The sequence below is a fragment of the Primulina tabacum genome, chromosome 5 (assembly GCF_025594145.1).
Source record: "Primulina tabacum isolate GXHZ01 chromosome 5, ASM2559414v2, whole genome shotgun sequence".
Taxonomy (NCBI): Eukaryota; Viridiplantae; Streptophyta; class Magnoliopsida; order Lamiales; family Gesneriaceae; genus Primulina; species Primulina tabacum.
In genome coordinates, this window is record NC_134554.1 from 6630870 (window position 1) to 6645880 (window position 15011).

Genomic DNA, 15011 nt, shown 5'->3' on the forward strand with positions numbered 1-15011 from the left:
CATGGTAAGTTAATTTGTCAAAATTGGAATCTAAGCACAAAATATCCATAAAAATGTTCAACACATTCAACAAAATTACCTGTAATGGTGTTTCTTCACCGTTATCCTCTGATATGCTTGCCATAAGTAATCCCCACTCTGTATTTATACCCACGCTTGTTACCTAAGAAAGGAACAAAATTCCAGTACGCTATATGATTTCCAGCATAAGTGTCTATCGAAAAATTTTGAGATGATGATGCAATTATAATCATCTACAGAGGATATAGCCCACAAAATACATGCACAAAACTGCAAGAAATAAGGGAATGCTACCTTAAAATATAAAAATTTCCTTCATTATAATAATCCAATGGATTCCTACAAATCTTCGTAAACAATAAGCAGCATTCAACAGAGGTAAAGTTATCCATCCCCAGCCAAAGATGTGTGTTATAAACGGCAAGTTACATGAAACAGTAGCAGGTCAGTGAAGCAGTTTTAGCATCTCATACTCCAGGATCTAACATGTGATTATCGACAAAAAAACTATCATTCACTGTCTGCTTTCGCTACCAACAGATCATAAACTACTTGTGTTAACTATTCAATAAGACTAATTACATTCAGTACCAACTGGAAGATGCAAACTCACCACTAGGATTACCAACTTCACCACTCAAAGGATGTAAACAAAAAGAGCTTCCCCCCCCCCCCCCCCCCCCCCCCCCCCCGCCCTCTTGCGGTAAGAAACACAACAAAGCAAGCACATACAGACAGCATTTAAGCATTATGATTGCTAACTCAGAAAACAAATTAAAAAATTGAAGAGGAGTCGCTGTCCAAGCATGCAGAACAGTGAAAGCCCGTAGGAAACAAGTAAATGTCATATAATAATTACTCCTTTGGCACATTAAATAAGCACATCTAATTCAGCATACCATTTAAATTCTTACGTTACTTGCGGACAAATGCAAAATTCAGAAAATAAAAAATGCATAGAAATAAAATGGAGAAAAGTACACAATATTACCAGCATGGTGCCATAACCATCAGCAACCTTGCAACCAGACATAAGAAATGGCACCCTTATCGGGTCCTTATGAGCCTGACACAAGCAACAATTGACAAATGGTAAATATTACTCACCATGATTAACATAAACTGTTACACCTCCAAAAACAGGGCCGTGCAACCACAATTGCACAAAAAGCTCCTTAAGCAACTATTTCGTATCCATCACATGGTTTACGAAAATGATTAACTAAGTTGCTATAAGAGTCCAGTACTTATGACCATTTCAAATTAACTCATTATAACCATTTCGGATATAAACTGATATGGGACAAGGGTACTATAATCGCAGCTCCTTTAGAGCAAAACGTCCTCTTCGCGGTCTGACACGTTGATCAAACAGGAAGTATAGAGGTGACTCCAAGTTCAAGAGTGGTTCTTGTGCATGTCACACTTTGTCCTTATATTAAAGAGGTTAGAGTGACTGTCACACACATAGCCATGTGCCCGGCATAGCATTGATCTTCCGATTTTCCCACCGATGATTGTCTTTAAGACAACTATGTCATGACTCGTGCCCTGGGTTAAGCCCACATGAGCGCGATTGCACAATAAACGTATATAACAACTATTTAACATCGTCATTGCTCTATGAAAATGATTAGTCTAAGTTGCAATAAGAGCCTTTGTAACTTCATACGAACCATTTAAATAAACATTTTAAACCGAGTAGGGATAGAGATATTGTATAAAGTACAATAGATTGTTTCCTGAAGCTTACAATTTTACTCTCCCCTGTCATACTGGATTCATCAATTGCAAGTGAGTGGCCAGTAATTACAAGGCCATCCGCAGGAACCTGTACACGTGAAAGCAATGACAAAATAGATCATAATTCAAAATCTCCTACAATTTCTCTATAAAATACATGTACAATAACATTTAAAGCCATTGTTCTACGGAGTGAGAGAGAGGGGTTCCCATACCTGATCTCCAATTTTGAGAGGCACAACATCACCAACAACCATCTCAAATATTGAAACTTTAATTCTTTGCCCACCCCTAATTACCTGTAATGAAATATAGAACTAAAATGGAAGGAGAAAAAAGAGGAGGATAAGGTGCAAGAACAAAGTATATTTCACAACCTAACACCTACCTCCATCTGTATGTTTTGCTTCTCCTCATTCAAATTTTGAAATTGAAGAGATTGTTTGTAATCACTTACAGCTGAAAAAATTACAAATATGTAATACCTTTCATATGTTGAAGTCAACAACATCAGAGAAAATATGCATGCCAGTGCAACTTCCTATCATAGTTCTTGGTTGATTATTACTGATATTGAGCTAGTATAAGAAATTTAATTATAAGAGGAATCCTAAAATAAATCAAGGCTATTTTTAACTTTTTATATTTGAGGTCTGCATATAGTCATATTTTGAGATTGAATTTTCATGGTTATAGCATAAAGAATATAAGATGTTACTTGCTATGAAGAAGTCCGTGGGAGCAATCGTTTTCTAATACAGAATTTTGACATGGTCAATAAGATCAACAGGTGAGTTCTTTCATATTCTTGCTGAAGTCATCGATATATTATTTTCACTTCATCTTTTCTAAGAATAATGACAAACTAGTGACTTGACATATCCACGACAAAGGCCCCCAAAACTTTAATCAAGTTGAAGTTTCTGATCGTGATTTCTGCCGAGTCATGCTTTTTCTGTTCTAGCGGGAGCTATAACATATTGATAGATCAAAACAGCTTGTAGTAAATCTTATTTTATTCAATTGGTGGGAAATGAAAGTGCAGAAAAGTGACATGATGAGATACGAGAAAAAGAACCAATGCATCAATGACTTTATAGCTGATTTGCCCATCAAATCTAATTAGAAACTGGATTGCATGATTATCAAAGAAGGAGATTTAGTTATTGTATGATTAATAACAAAAAATTTTGCAATATATTGGCTGGTAGGGATGTGATATGTCGCAGGAATCTTTCCTATGCTAATAGCAAACCAATAATGTCAGAACATTTTACTTGGTCTGCAATAGAAGCTTTTAGCTCCGTGAGTACCCTTTTTAGACATATTCCCTCACATATGCCACTCGAGATACCGTTGATCGCTTCCTGCTTTACCAGTCAATCAATTCTCATGACATATATGCAGCAACCTGAGGTTCAATCTCTATCATAGATAGTCTCAGCACGATCTGCATCAATATGAGCTTTGACTTCCTTTTTTGCTGTCTTTTTCAAGAACAATCATTGGCATGTCGTCATCTCAAAATATTTGAGTCTTGTATATAATCTCCACATGCTCATCCATTGCATTGTTCATGAATTGACTTACACACTTGCAGAAAACTTGAAGCCGAGTCTAGTACGAGAGAGGTAAATGAGTTTCCCAACCAATCTTTGGCACCTCCTGCCTTAATTAGCGCTTTATCATCCTTAATTCTCAGTTTTTGAATCGGGATACGTAGGAATGTTAAAATTCAGAGTCTAAAACGTTTTATGATGGGTTACAACGGAGTCATATTGCAACTTAGGTTAACCTTTTCGTAAAGTGAGAATGGATACGGAGTAGTTGCTATACGAGCTCATTGTGCAGTCGCATTTGTCCGAACTTGGGCCCGGGCCGTGTCAAACCGGTTTACACTTAGTTGTCCAATTTTTTTCATATTCCTAATTTAGATTGAGATACGTGACTAGGGATGGGCATAGGTCGGGTACCCGATTTATCGAGTACTTGTTATTGATACATGACCCCAATTGTTCAGAATACCCAACTTGTTAAGTACCCAATCGGGTTTGATTGGGTTCTGATTTTCTGTTTTCTTTGTATCAAAATACAAAGAAATGAAAAATATTGAACACGATAAAGAAATTCATCTTGATTTTAGGTGGGCACGGAAATTCATTAAATATAAAATATGTTGTATGGTAAAGACAACAGAAACAAATAGACCTATCCCTTAAAGTTAAAAGTTTTAAAATCTTAAGGGAAGAACTAGACCGATACTGCACAAGTGCACATACCAGAGAAAGTAACACTAAGTGTAATAAGAAAGGCTTCGGCGGCCGGAGATGCGGCGGGCGTTGAAGTGAACTTCATGTGAACAGTGCAGAGCTTTGTTCTTTGGATGAAAGAAATTGGGCAACACTAAAAATTTTGGTCACCAATTTTAAAATTTTCACTTCTGAACCTTAAGCCTTAAATCGTATAAAAAAAAAAGCAAAAAGTAATCAGGTACCCGACAGTGTGTTTTTGGTATAATTTTTCTACCTGAAACCCGGCCCAATTTAAATTAGTCGATCACCCAAACTACCCAATTAATCCTACCCGATCGGGTTTCAGTCGGATCGGGGAACTACTCAACCCGATTGCCCACCCTTAGTTGCCTCCATGCCAAGAAAGTTCTTAATATTTCCCAAATATTTGATCTTGAATTATTTGGCTAGAAAACTTTTGAGCTCGAGTAACTCTTCATCATGGTCTTTTGTTAAGATGATACTGTCAACATTAACAACGAGTGCTGCCTTTTTCCAAAATGATGTGTTTTTGACAAGCATAGTATGATCCGCTTAACAATGATCATACCCAAACTTCTTGAAAGTTTTAGTGAACCTATAGCAAAAGGCTCTTGGAGACTACTAGAGCCCGTATGCAGGCTCTAAGTTTGCACAGTTTGTTGGTGGTTGCCAGAGTATCAACTCCATAAGCTATATTTGTGTAGAGTGTTGGAATGATGTACTGATGGTAGAGTTGGGCCATAGATATTAGTATATAACTCGTTCCAACCACTTTTGAGTGGGATCCATCAGCTATTTAGAATAGTGTGGTATCTCCAGTCATACCATACGATCCATGAACATGTTTTTTTCTGAATTTACGAAGGACTCTAGTAATGAACTTTTTGTGCTAAAGATCCCACTCCAATAGTAGTATGAATTTTGTAGCACTTCAAGTTGTTATTTTCCACGTGGATGGGAGAATATTTTCATGATTCATCGACATAGACATGGTTTCCTCCTCTTTCGTTGTCAGAGGCTTCAAACATACATGTTAGCCATGGATTTTCCAGCAACAATCTAAAGTTGAAACTTGATTTTTGTAGTGAATCACTGGTCTTTCTTTCTCGTCAATTATCCTTGTTGATGTGCTGGATTCCTTGAGCAACTAAGGCTGAATTTCTATGACACAAACGTAGATTCTCCGAGCATTACCTTTTTCCCGCTCTCTTCACGTCACACCTCGGAAAAAACATCTTGGATACTCAGCAATGCCTTAACTCCCAATATTTACCCTCGAACCTCATCAAGGTTCTTTCTTTAGAAATTTAAATTTTATTTTTTCGACAATTTCTCTAATATTTTTTACATCATCTGGACAGCCCCATTGATTTTCTTAGATCACATCCAAATGTTGCCAATAACAACTCAGATGTTGTCATAATGATTGATAGAAAGATTTACAGCTCGAAGCTCATGGAGATCTGTTTCTATCTGAAAAAAATGGTTTCTACCTAGAAATTTCAAAAGTATATTATTTGCTAAAGTGATTCTTTTGCTCCATCCCAAATTTCATGCATCATGCTATAGAGCAAGAAACTCTAGCAACTTTCACTTGTGATGGAATTGACCAACCAAGTCATGGCCCTGCTATTTTCTATTTTCCAGTTTTTGAATGGTCTTCAGCCTTTGGAGGGACGACCATATCGATGAGTTATCTTTTCCTTTCCCAAACATGTAAGTCATGATGGAATGCGGCAATTAAACATAGTTGTTCATATTAAACTTATGCCCAGTAATGGGAAGTTGAACACTAAATGACACGCCATGGCTTTTGTTTGAAGCCCAAAGTACTTCTGATGAGTTTGTTTTACCGTTGCATTGACGTACTCAGTCATCAGAAAGAGTACAGAGGCCTGGAAGAGTCTCTTACACCATGCAATTAACTGCGAATAAAATTTGTTTACTCTCATTGCTTTTTTAACTAAAATGTAGAAATATAATTAATAAGGAAGGAAACTCCTCCTAAAATTTTGGATCTAAAAAAAGAAAAAAATAAATATGAAATTGACAATATAATACTTGTTAAATGTCGTCGATTGGATAATGTTATTGAGAATTGTATATACGAACTAGGACAATTCTCCCCCCTTTAGTTGGCTTTTGGGGTTGAGTTAGGTAAAAGTCTCAATATTAACATGGTATCAGAGCTCAGACCATGTGTGATGTGTGAGACTGCCCTTATAGGCCACCCGCTAATGTTTTGTAAACTTCATACTTCAGTTGTTCATTTATATGCGTGAGGAGAGTATGTTAGATGTTCCACGTCGGCTGTATTATGTTTTTGGAGAGTTGTATATATAGATTTGGACAATCTTTCCTTTTGAGCTAGCTTTTGGGGTTGAGTTAGGTCCAAGTCTCAATCTTAACAATACGCAAATCCCTTATTCTAGGAAACAAATCAAACCAAACCAACCACTTCCTTAGAATGACGATTTGGGCAAAAATTATCTCCACGGATATTTTCAGTTTTCCAGTAAAATATTCCAAACCTATTTGCAGAAGTTACGAATAATGCAACTTATAGGCATCCATTAGTCTAAAGTCGATAAGAATTTAAGCTGCATAAATTCAATTTCATTGCTACTCTTGTAAGAAACGAAATGTTCCTAATATGTAGCTGGTTAACACAAATTTTCCTAAAGTCAAAAACCCGGCTCTACATGGCTATGCCACATAATATCAAGCTGCTACAGCAAACACCACAAGAGTTAAAATTTATTGCTCATAAAAATCATGCAAGTTGCAAGATGAAAAGTGAAGTAAGAAATAAGAATGCATACTAGCAATTAGAAAGAGCTGAATATGGCATGCTAAAATCATTTTTATGTACTGACATACCTGTGAATATAATGACTATAAGAACTGCCAAGGCAATGCTTCCTCCATCATACCAACCTTCTGTTATACCCTAAAAATGAACAAGGTTCTGACAATAAAAATGAATCCAAGATAGAATTTTAGAAGGATCCTTACACTATTTCCCATAGTTGTCTAGAAACTACAAAGGTAAAATATTGCAAACCAATTAAATGGATAAAGAAAATGATAGCTCTAGTATTTGGTTTATGGCACCGCAAGAAAATGATTGGTGACATGTTATATCATTGGGCAATTTATTTCTATCTGCTAACCTAAAACAATCAAGTCTATGGATGAACTGCTACAATATTAAAGATTTGTTAAAAAAAAATGTACTTCTCAATGAAGAGTGATACTTTAACAAACGACAAGGAGAAAAATCTATTACAACAATCAAGCCTTTACTGCACTAAGTGGGGTCGGCTATATGAATACTCCTACGCCATTGCGCTCTTTTCCCTACTATATCCTCATTATATTTAAACGAATTTTATCCCGTTTTATCGTTGTTAACCGAGTTTTCTTTGGTCTCCATCTTCCTCTGTTAATGCGAGTTAATGTCATGGTCTCACATCTTAATTGAGCCATCCATTTTCTTATCTTGTCCATTCTCCTATATTTGTGCATCCACCTTAACGTCATCATCTCGGCAACTCATCTTTTGTTCATTTACTCAGTTCATAGCCCAATATTTCACTCCATATAACATAGCAAGTCCTACTATTTTTTGTAAAACTTTTCCATAAGCTTTGGAGGCATTTTACGATCACAAAGAAAAACTAAGACATTCTTCCATTTCAACCATCTTGCTTGTGTTCTATGTAGTACATCTTTATCAAACCCCCATCCTTTGGCAAAAATGGTCCTAGATACTTAAAGCTCTCATTGAGAAACTTTTCATGCCCCATCCTAACCATGTCTTACTACGTCTAATATTGCTAAAATTAAATTCCATATATTTTGTCTTTACCCTACTATGTTTAGAACTTTTTGCTTCCAATGTTTCCCACCAAGATTCGAGCATAGAATTTACTATTTCACGTGTCTCATCTACCAAGACAATGTCATCTGCAAACATGCACCTAGGTAATGTGTCCAATGAGTTCATTCATGACTAGAATAAAAAAATAGGGACTTAGTTGGTTATAGATGTAATACAATCTTTATAGGAAACTCTTCGGTTATTCCACTAGTAGTCTTCACTCTTGTCATTGCGTCCTCGAACATATCATTAATTGCTTCAATATATGCTATTCTAACACCATTTTTCCGACAATTCTCCACATAATTTCTCTTGGTACCAATTCGGTACCAGTTCCCAAAAAGAAAAAAGGTTGCAAGGAATGTTGCAACAACTATGTACAAATCTTTAGATTCCAATAGAAACAGAACCAATATTCACTTAATCCAACAATCTTAGGTTAAGCGAAGAGCAAAGAGATTTATAAACTTTACCTCTGTTTTTATACCTAGAGCCAAGGAAGCAGCTGCAGCCACCATCAAGATGATAAGCGTAGTGTCACGACATGCTTCCCACACAAACCTCTGTAGGGGAAAGCAAACCAGAAAAGAAAGCCATCATCGAATGTACAAAATAATGTTATACTCTATTAACATTAGAATAAGCATTCCCACCCAGAAACTTCTTCCTTTCTTCCTTGGATACGTGTTTGATCCAAAAGCTTTCTTCCGGCTCACGAGGTCAGTCTCATCATTTGATAAGCCTTTCTCTGGATTGGATTTTAACTTCTCGACTGCTCCTTTAACCTGGTGTGAATGGGAAACGAGATATTAAATCAGGGAGTAACGTAAAGCATCAACAAAAAAGATAACACTAAATAAACTGAATAATAAACAAGAAAGGGTAGATGCCATTGCAGGGAACTTGCCCCTCCAATATGCTGAAGAAGAGAAAGATCATGGTTCCTGGAAATCGCAACCATTTCCTCAGCACTGATACCAAAATCCCCAATCCGAGTGGGGCTTGAAGGTACTTTCGATGTAACTTGAACTACAAAAGGCAGAAATACAACCGCATTAATAATAACGAGACAATACTATGATCGTCCAAGAAACAACAATCTGTGGAGATCACATATCAAGATAATGTTCGTGTGAAAACTGCCCAAAAGAAACATGGAAATTAAATATTTCATGTACTAAATTCATAAGCAAACCCAAGTCAAAGAAAGTGACAATGATAGGACATTAAACACGTCTTGAGCCATTCCATTATCTGGTGTTAACATAGCTCCCGCAGTTAAACAAAATTTGCCAGTAAAATGATAATGATGGGTCATAACAATGAACCATGCCTTTTAAAACAGCACCAATTTCATAGACATAATGTATTATTCACAATGTTGAAAGCATGTCCAATGGCATTATAGTATCCAAAGTAGATATTCACTATTAACGTGATGAATAACACAAAAAATTACCCTTTTTCCCTAGCCCTGCAGCTTGGAAAAGAACTGCTGCCTGGTCAAGCATTTATTGATTAACACTTACTCAGATGAGCATATATGTCTGAATTAAGAGTAAGAAACATAATTTACTCGAATGACTTGAGCATGCATTCTAATCTTAGCAATCAATTGCTTCCTCTCTTCTTCTTTCTTCAAGTCTAGTGTATACCGAAATCGTCGAGAAGCATTCAGTACAAGTGCAGCTTGCTGTAACAGAAACAATTGGTTTAGAAAAAGGAATAAAACTACCATCGTCTCAACTTTCAAAAGTTAGATTGATGGCTAATTTCCCAGATATAAATAAGCATACACCTAATGCAAATTCAAAGAATTCTAGACATGAAAATACATATTAAATAAATTTAAGTTAGTAATTTAAAGTTTGAAAGTCGAATGTTTCTTACTCATATTCTAGAGGGTACATCATAATATTTATACAAGTAAATGGTGCAAATCAGTCACAAGGAAAAAAAAGATCAACCTTAGCTAACAGATCTCCTAGAACTAGGATTCCAAAATTAGCCTGATCTACTCCCTATACTTCTTTTTTATATATCTATAATAAAGTACTAGAGACAGCCTTATCAAATCCCTAAGTATACTCTACAATTCTACACCCCCCCTCGAGCGAGACACGGATATTTTACATCACAACTTGTGACCTAGTTCCTCAAAGTTAGTTCTTGGAAGAACGTTACCAAGTCTCGGATTGGGATCTTTTAGGAGTATGGACCAATTGTACAATTGCCGTCTCAAGTTTTTCTTAAATGAAATTCCGTTCTGTCTCGATGCATTTTGTCCTATCATGATGTACAAGGCTCTTTGCAGTACTTATGGCAGTTTGATTGTCACAAAAACATCCTAATAAGTCTCTCAATAGCAACTCCCAATTCATTCAGCGATCTTTGAATCCAAATTTTCACAGGTACCAAAAGCTAAAGATCTAACCTCTGTTTCTTCACTACTCCTTGAGACTTGGACTGATTTTTATTTCTCCAAGTCACAAGATCTCCGACATACATAGGAACTGCATCTGAGAAAACTTCATGTTATTTGGCATTATTCTTTTCGTACAACATTCCTTTTTCGGTGGTCATTTTCAAATATCTCATAATTCTATTTACAGCTTCCATGTAATCTGCAGTTGGATTCTCCATCGATTGAATAACGTTTAAGTCTAATAAAGAATCAAATGTCATGTCTAGTACATTAGGTAAATAAGGCCTTCTAAAAGTCAACGGTATCTCCCTATCAAATGGTGTATTGTCCATTAATCTTAACTTCTTACTCGAACCCATTGGACAATCTGTTGGTATCTCCCTCTTCATAATCACTTGTTAAGATGATATCGTCATCACCATACCAGGACTGGTTTTTTTCCTGAAGAGAACTTCACAAAGAGGAAATCATCTGCCTAACATTGAGTATATCCATGCTTCTTCACTAAACTTGCAAACCAACCAAACAATCCTCAGAGTGAAAGTTTGATCTCATACGAGGACTTCTGAAGCTTGTACACCCAATTGTTCTTGAAATATGTTTCCAACCTTGGGGATATCTCCATTCATACACTTTTTCCTCCGAGTTATCATTGAGAAATTCATTCTTAACATCCAGTTAATATACATGCCAATCTTGGTTCACCACAACAGTCACAGTACGGTTTTCTCTCTTTCTCACGACTTTCATTACATTGTTCGATGGAGGCCCTCTTGCTATAAGAGCATATCTTACGAGTGATGGAGCGAAATTTCCCAGCTTTCCTCATGGCGAACTTCTGAGAATGCCTCTTTAATATTCAAAAGAGGTTTGATACCCATTACTCTCCCATGACTTCGTCTAGATTCTTGTTGAAAGTTAGGAATAACCTGAATGTGCGTTTATGCTCAACAATTCCTCAATATAGCCCTGCATCAACAAGGCACTTCCTAGTGTGAACTTCAAGCAAGTCGAGTTGTTGCCTACGACTAGAAACAGTATTGAAATATTGAGTAAGAGAGAGATCTCCATGACGGAAGTCAGTGTAAGGCAACTTCAATCTCAAATGTTTCGGAAGCGTTTTTGGAATCGGTTATGTCTCCCATGCCACATCCCTTGTTACTTTTGCAATTCCGTAGAGTAAAAAATCTATCCAACGTCATTATTCATTGAATTAATTAGCCAAGACATCACCATATGGATTTCGATCTGCACACTGCGAAGTTGGGATGTGTATCAGGAATAGTGACTTCACCTAGAAATATTCATTGTTGCCCTTTCCATGGACATACATCATCACTGACTCAAGCCACTGAAAAAAATTACGCTTGTTGAGTTTGTGACATGTGATGAACAGGGGTTGACTCTGCATAGCTACTTTGGTCTACAAACTTGGTCCCAAACAACCAAGTGAGTAGTGAGTATAGTGATCCCCATCAGGTCCATCCCACAAAAAGTCTCTCATAATCTTATTCATGGCTTCCGCCTCAAAATAAAAAAGCTTTCCTCCGACTCGCTAACTTCTTTGACATCTTGAGAAGGACGGACTCCCAAAAAGCGACTTTTAATGGATTTTTCTGAATGAAACTCCCAAATATTTGATAGGCCAAGACCAATCTCACAAGCTAACCTTTCCACTTCCTTTTCTTCACAATTAATCACCAGTAAAGAACTTTTCTCCAAATTATCTTTAACCCCGATATTTCACAAAAAAAAAGTGCAAAAATCTCCACCAAAAACCTCGAACGGTTATAGTTCTTTGCAAAAAACAAGGTATCATCCACAAACTAAATGTGTGAAATCTCCACCCTCTCTCTTACTACTGCCAAACCCCTACAAAGTTCCATCAATTTTTCCTTATCAACCAGTCTGCCCAGCATAACTACCACCAAGTTAAAAAAGAAGGGTGACAAATGATCTTCTAGCCTATGTCCTTTTCACCTTTAAATATACCCCTAGGTCTACCATTGATAATTATCAAAAAAGACACAATCGTAAGGCACCCCTTGATCCACCTTCTCCACTGACAAAATCCAAAAACTCCATTCGACATTGTTGTAGGCTATCTCAAAATCAACCTTAAATACCCATCCACTCTGTTTCTTTAACCTAACTTCCTCCAAAATCTCATTTGCAATCAGACAACAATCTAGGGTCTATTTCCATACGATAAAAGCATTTTGAGAGTCTGTTATCGTGAGAGAAATTGTGATACCCTTGTCCCACATTGGTTGAAAATGAAATTTTAAAATGCTTTGTAAGGGCCTACAATAGGCTCTTATAGCAACTTGGGTTAACCATTTTCGTAAAACGAGTGGATACGAAGTAGCTTATAGGGCGCCGGCTTCTCTACGGTATTCTTTGAATAATGAACACAACTTATCTTCCTATTTTCCAGCTATTCTTCCAGAATAAACGGATTACAAAATTCCCTCATATTACACTTCCCCTACGTCACATAGGCAATTTTGTGGACTTCAAAATAAGATTCTGTTACATAAATTGATTATGGGTTCTGCTTGTTATTTTTTACTATTGTGCCTGAACTGTTTCATGCTGTGTCAAAATTATTTCTGTTTACAGCTTATTTTCAAATTGGGATGAAAATTATCCCTACTTGCTCACAAGTTTCCACGTCACTCATCTTCTTGCATATCCCTTGCAGACAAGGGTGAAAATCAGGTCGAGGAACCAGAAAACATGGAGTTTTGGGCCTGGTGAATTCTAAACATGACATTTCTATTCGCTGCTTATTATTTAGGTTTTTCTGTTAGTTTGATGTTTTGAAATCCCGATTTCTCTCGTAACAACGAACAGTTTTATTTAACGGAATGAAAAAACGGATTCATGATATTTCCGTAATTTGAAGCTTAGTATTCTTTCAAGAGCATTGCCGCTGCTCACGTTCCAGTCTCGGGGTGTGACAGGAAGTACTAGGTTGTCTTGCATTACACCAACAATTCAAATTAACCGCGCATTAAGAGCAACATAACAGCAAAGGAAAAATACAAAACTTGATTGATTAAACCACTACCAATGATTGACAGCCTTCAAAAAAAGATAAGCGAAATTACACAAAAGAACACCAAAAGTGTGAGAAAGAATGTGATAAACTTACTCTCCACCGACGCAACCGGTCGGCCGGAGCACTTTTCGTCCGGAAAATATCGAAGGGCCCTGAACCTTGTTCATCACCACGGGAATAGTTTCCACGTCCACAACCACTCCCTGCTTCCAGATCATCCTCCAAGTGACCTTTCAATTCATCCGCCATTCCTCGATTTTTGTAACCGCTTTAAACTGTACAATTGCTTAAACAACGCAAAGAAATGGACGAAAATCTTAAGATTCAAACAAATACAGCAAAATTCCGGCTCTACCATTAAACTTCCTTTGTCTCACTATTTTCGATTTTTTCAATTCGCGCAATAAAATGTTTCAAAATGACATCCAATGATGCGAAAAAATGATAAATAATAAGATTAAAACAAGAAAAACCTGGAATTCGGCAATGGGGAGTTGCAGTTGGTCAGTTCTTAGGGAGTGCAAACTAGATAGGAGGGAAACTACCACGAAACTTCATAACCGATTTATTCGACTTTATTGATTTAATATACTTTTTTATTTTGTTTCCGTTCTAATAATTAAACTTGCCGTATAACTAACACACAAAATATTTTCACTCTCATATTCGACGTGTTTTTTCACATGAAATGCAATATAAAAAAACTTAAAATATACGACAAATATATAATATTTGATAACTAAATATTTTAGATCTGATTTTAATATATGATATTTTAGTGTCCAAACATTTATCACAAATTTTGATATTAATGAGATATCTTTTTCATATGAAAATTTGGTACAAAATCTTAAAAATTTGTTCCAAATCTAACGTTAATATATGACTTTTGAGTATTCAAACATGTATAACAAATGTTGGCATTCATGACACATCTTTTTTCATACGAAAATTAGGTACAAAATGTTGAAATTTTTTATAATGATATATTGTATTTGAGTATTAAAAGTTTAAGAAATGACATTAATATATGATTTTTTTAGTATTCTAACATGTATAACAAATTTTGGTATTGATGAAGCAAGTTTTCCAAATGAAAATTAGTACAAAACATTTAAAATATGGTATTAGTTTATGATATCTCAATATATTCTTTCAGATCAGGTACTAATATATGATATTTGGACACACAAACAAATATAGAAAGTATTGATATTAATATAATTGCTCCAATTTTATGCTTAAAATTAAATATTTTGCATCAGATTTAGAATAATTTGTTATGCTATATCATATATATGTTACATATTTTCAATATTTTGTACCGAAATTCATCAAGAAAAATAAATGTAGGCTCAGAGAGTCTATAAACATTTTGTGTGAATCAAAGACCGCAAATAAAGCATAAAACTGATGGAGACTGAACATATATTTAACTTTATTATTGGGTATTTAAAAGCAAATCTTCCCTTTTTATGTGATATGTAAAATGATGTCAATTTCAACTAATTACTAATCATACGTACCTCTGTACATCATTGGGCTCGTGTAATGAGAATCGAATGATACAAAAATTTATGATATTAAAATAATGAATTGAAA

General features: G+C 35.8%; 1 protein-coding gene across 3 annotated transcripts in view; it reads right to left on the reverse strand.

Moving 5' to 3' along the window:
* Positions 1-15011, reverse strand: part of LOC142545988 (calcium-transporting ATPase 8, plasma membrane-type) — a 31344-nt gene that overhangs the window by 10324 nt on the left and 6009 nt on the right. The window contains exons 1-13 of one of the 3 annotated variants that reach the window (XM_075653454.1): positions 13883-14025; positions 13503-13684; positions 9497-9613; positions 9380-9419; positions 8828-8949; positions 8574-8705; positions 8394-8483; positions 6918-6987; positions 2153-2223; positions 1980-2063; positions 1775-1852; positions 1013-1087; positions 80-163 (exon numbers count right to left, since the gene is read on the reverse strand). In XM_075653454.1, coding sequence (XP_075509569.1) covers positions 80-163; positions 1013-1087; positions 1775-1852; positions 1980-2063; positions 2153-2223; positions 6918-6987; positions 8394-8483; positions 8574-8705; positions 8828-8949; positions 9380-9419; positions 9497-9613; positions 13503-13658 — 1119 coding nt within the window. In that variant the 5' untranslated portion in view covers positions 13659-13684; positions 13883-14025. Of the gene's footprint in view, positions 1-79; positions 164-1012; positions 1088-1774; positions 1853-1979; positions 2064-2152; positions 2224-6917; positions 6988-8393; positions 8484-8573; positions 8706-8827; positions 8950-9379; positions 9420-9496; positions 9614-13502; positions 13685-13882; positions 14026-15011 lie in introns of those variants that run through there. The other 2 variants (XM_075653455.1, XM_075653457.1) reach the window with 2 other exon arrangements.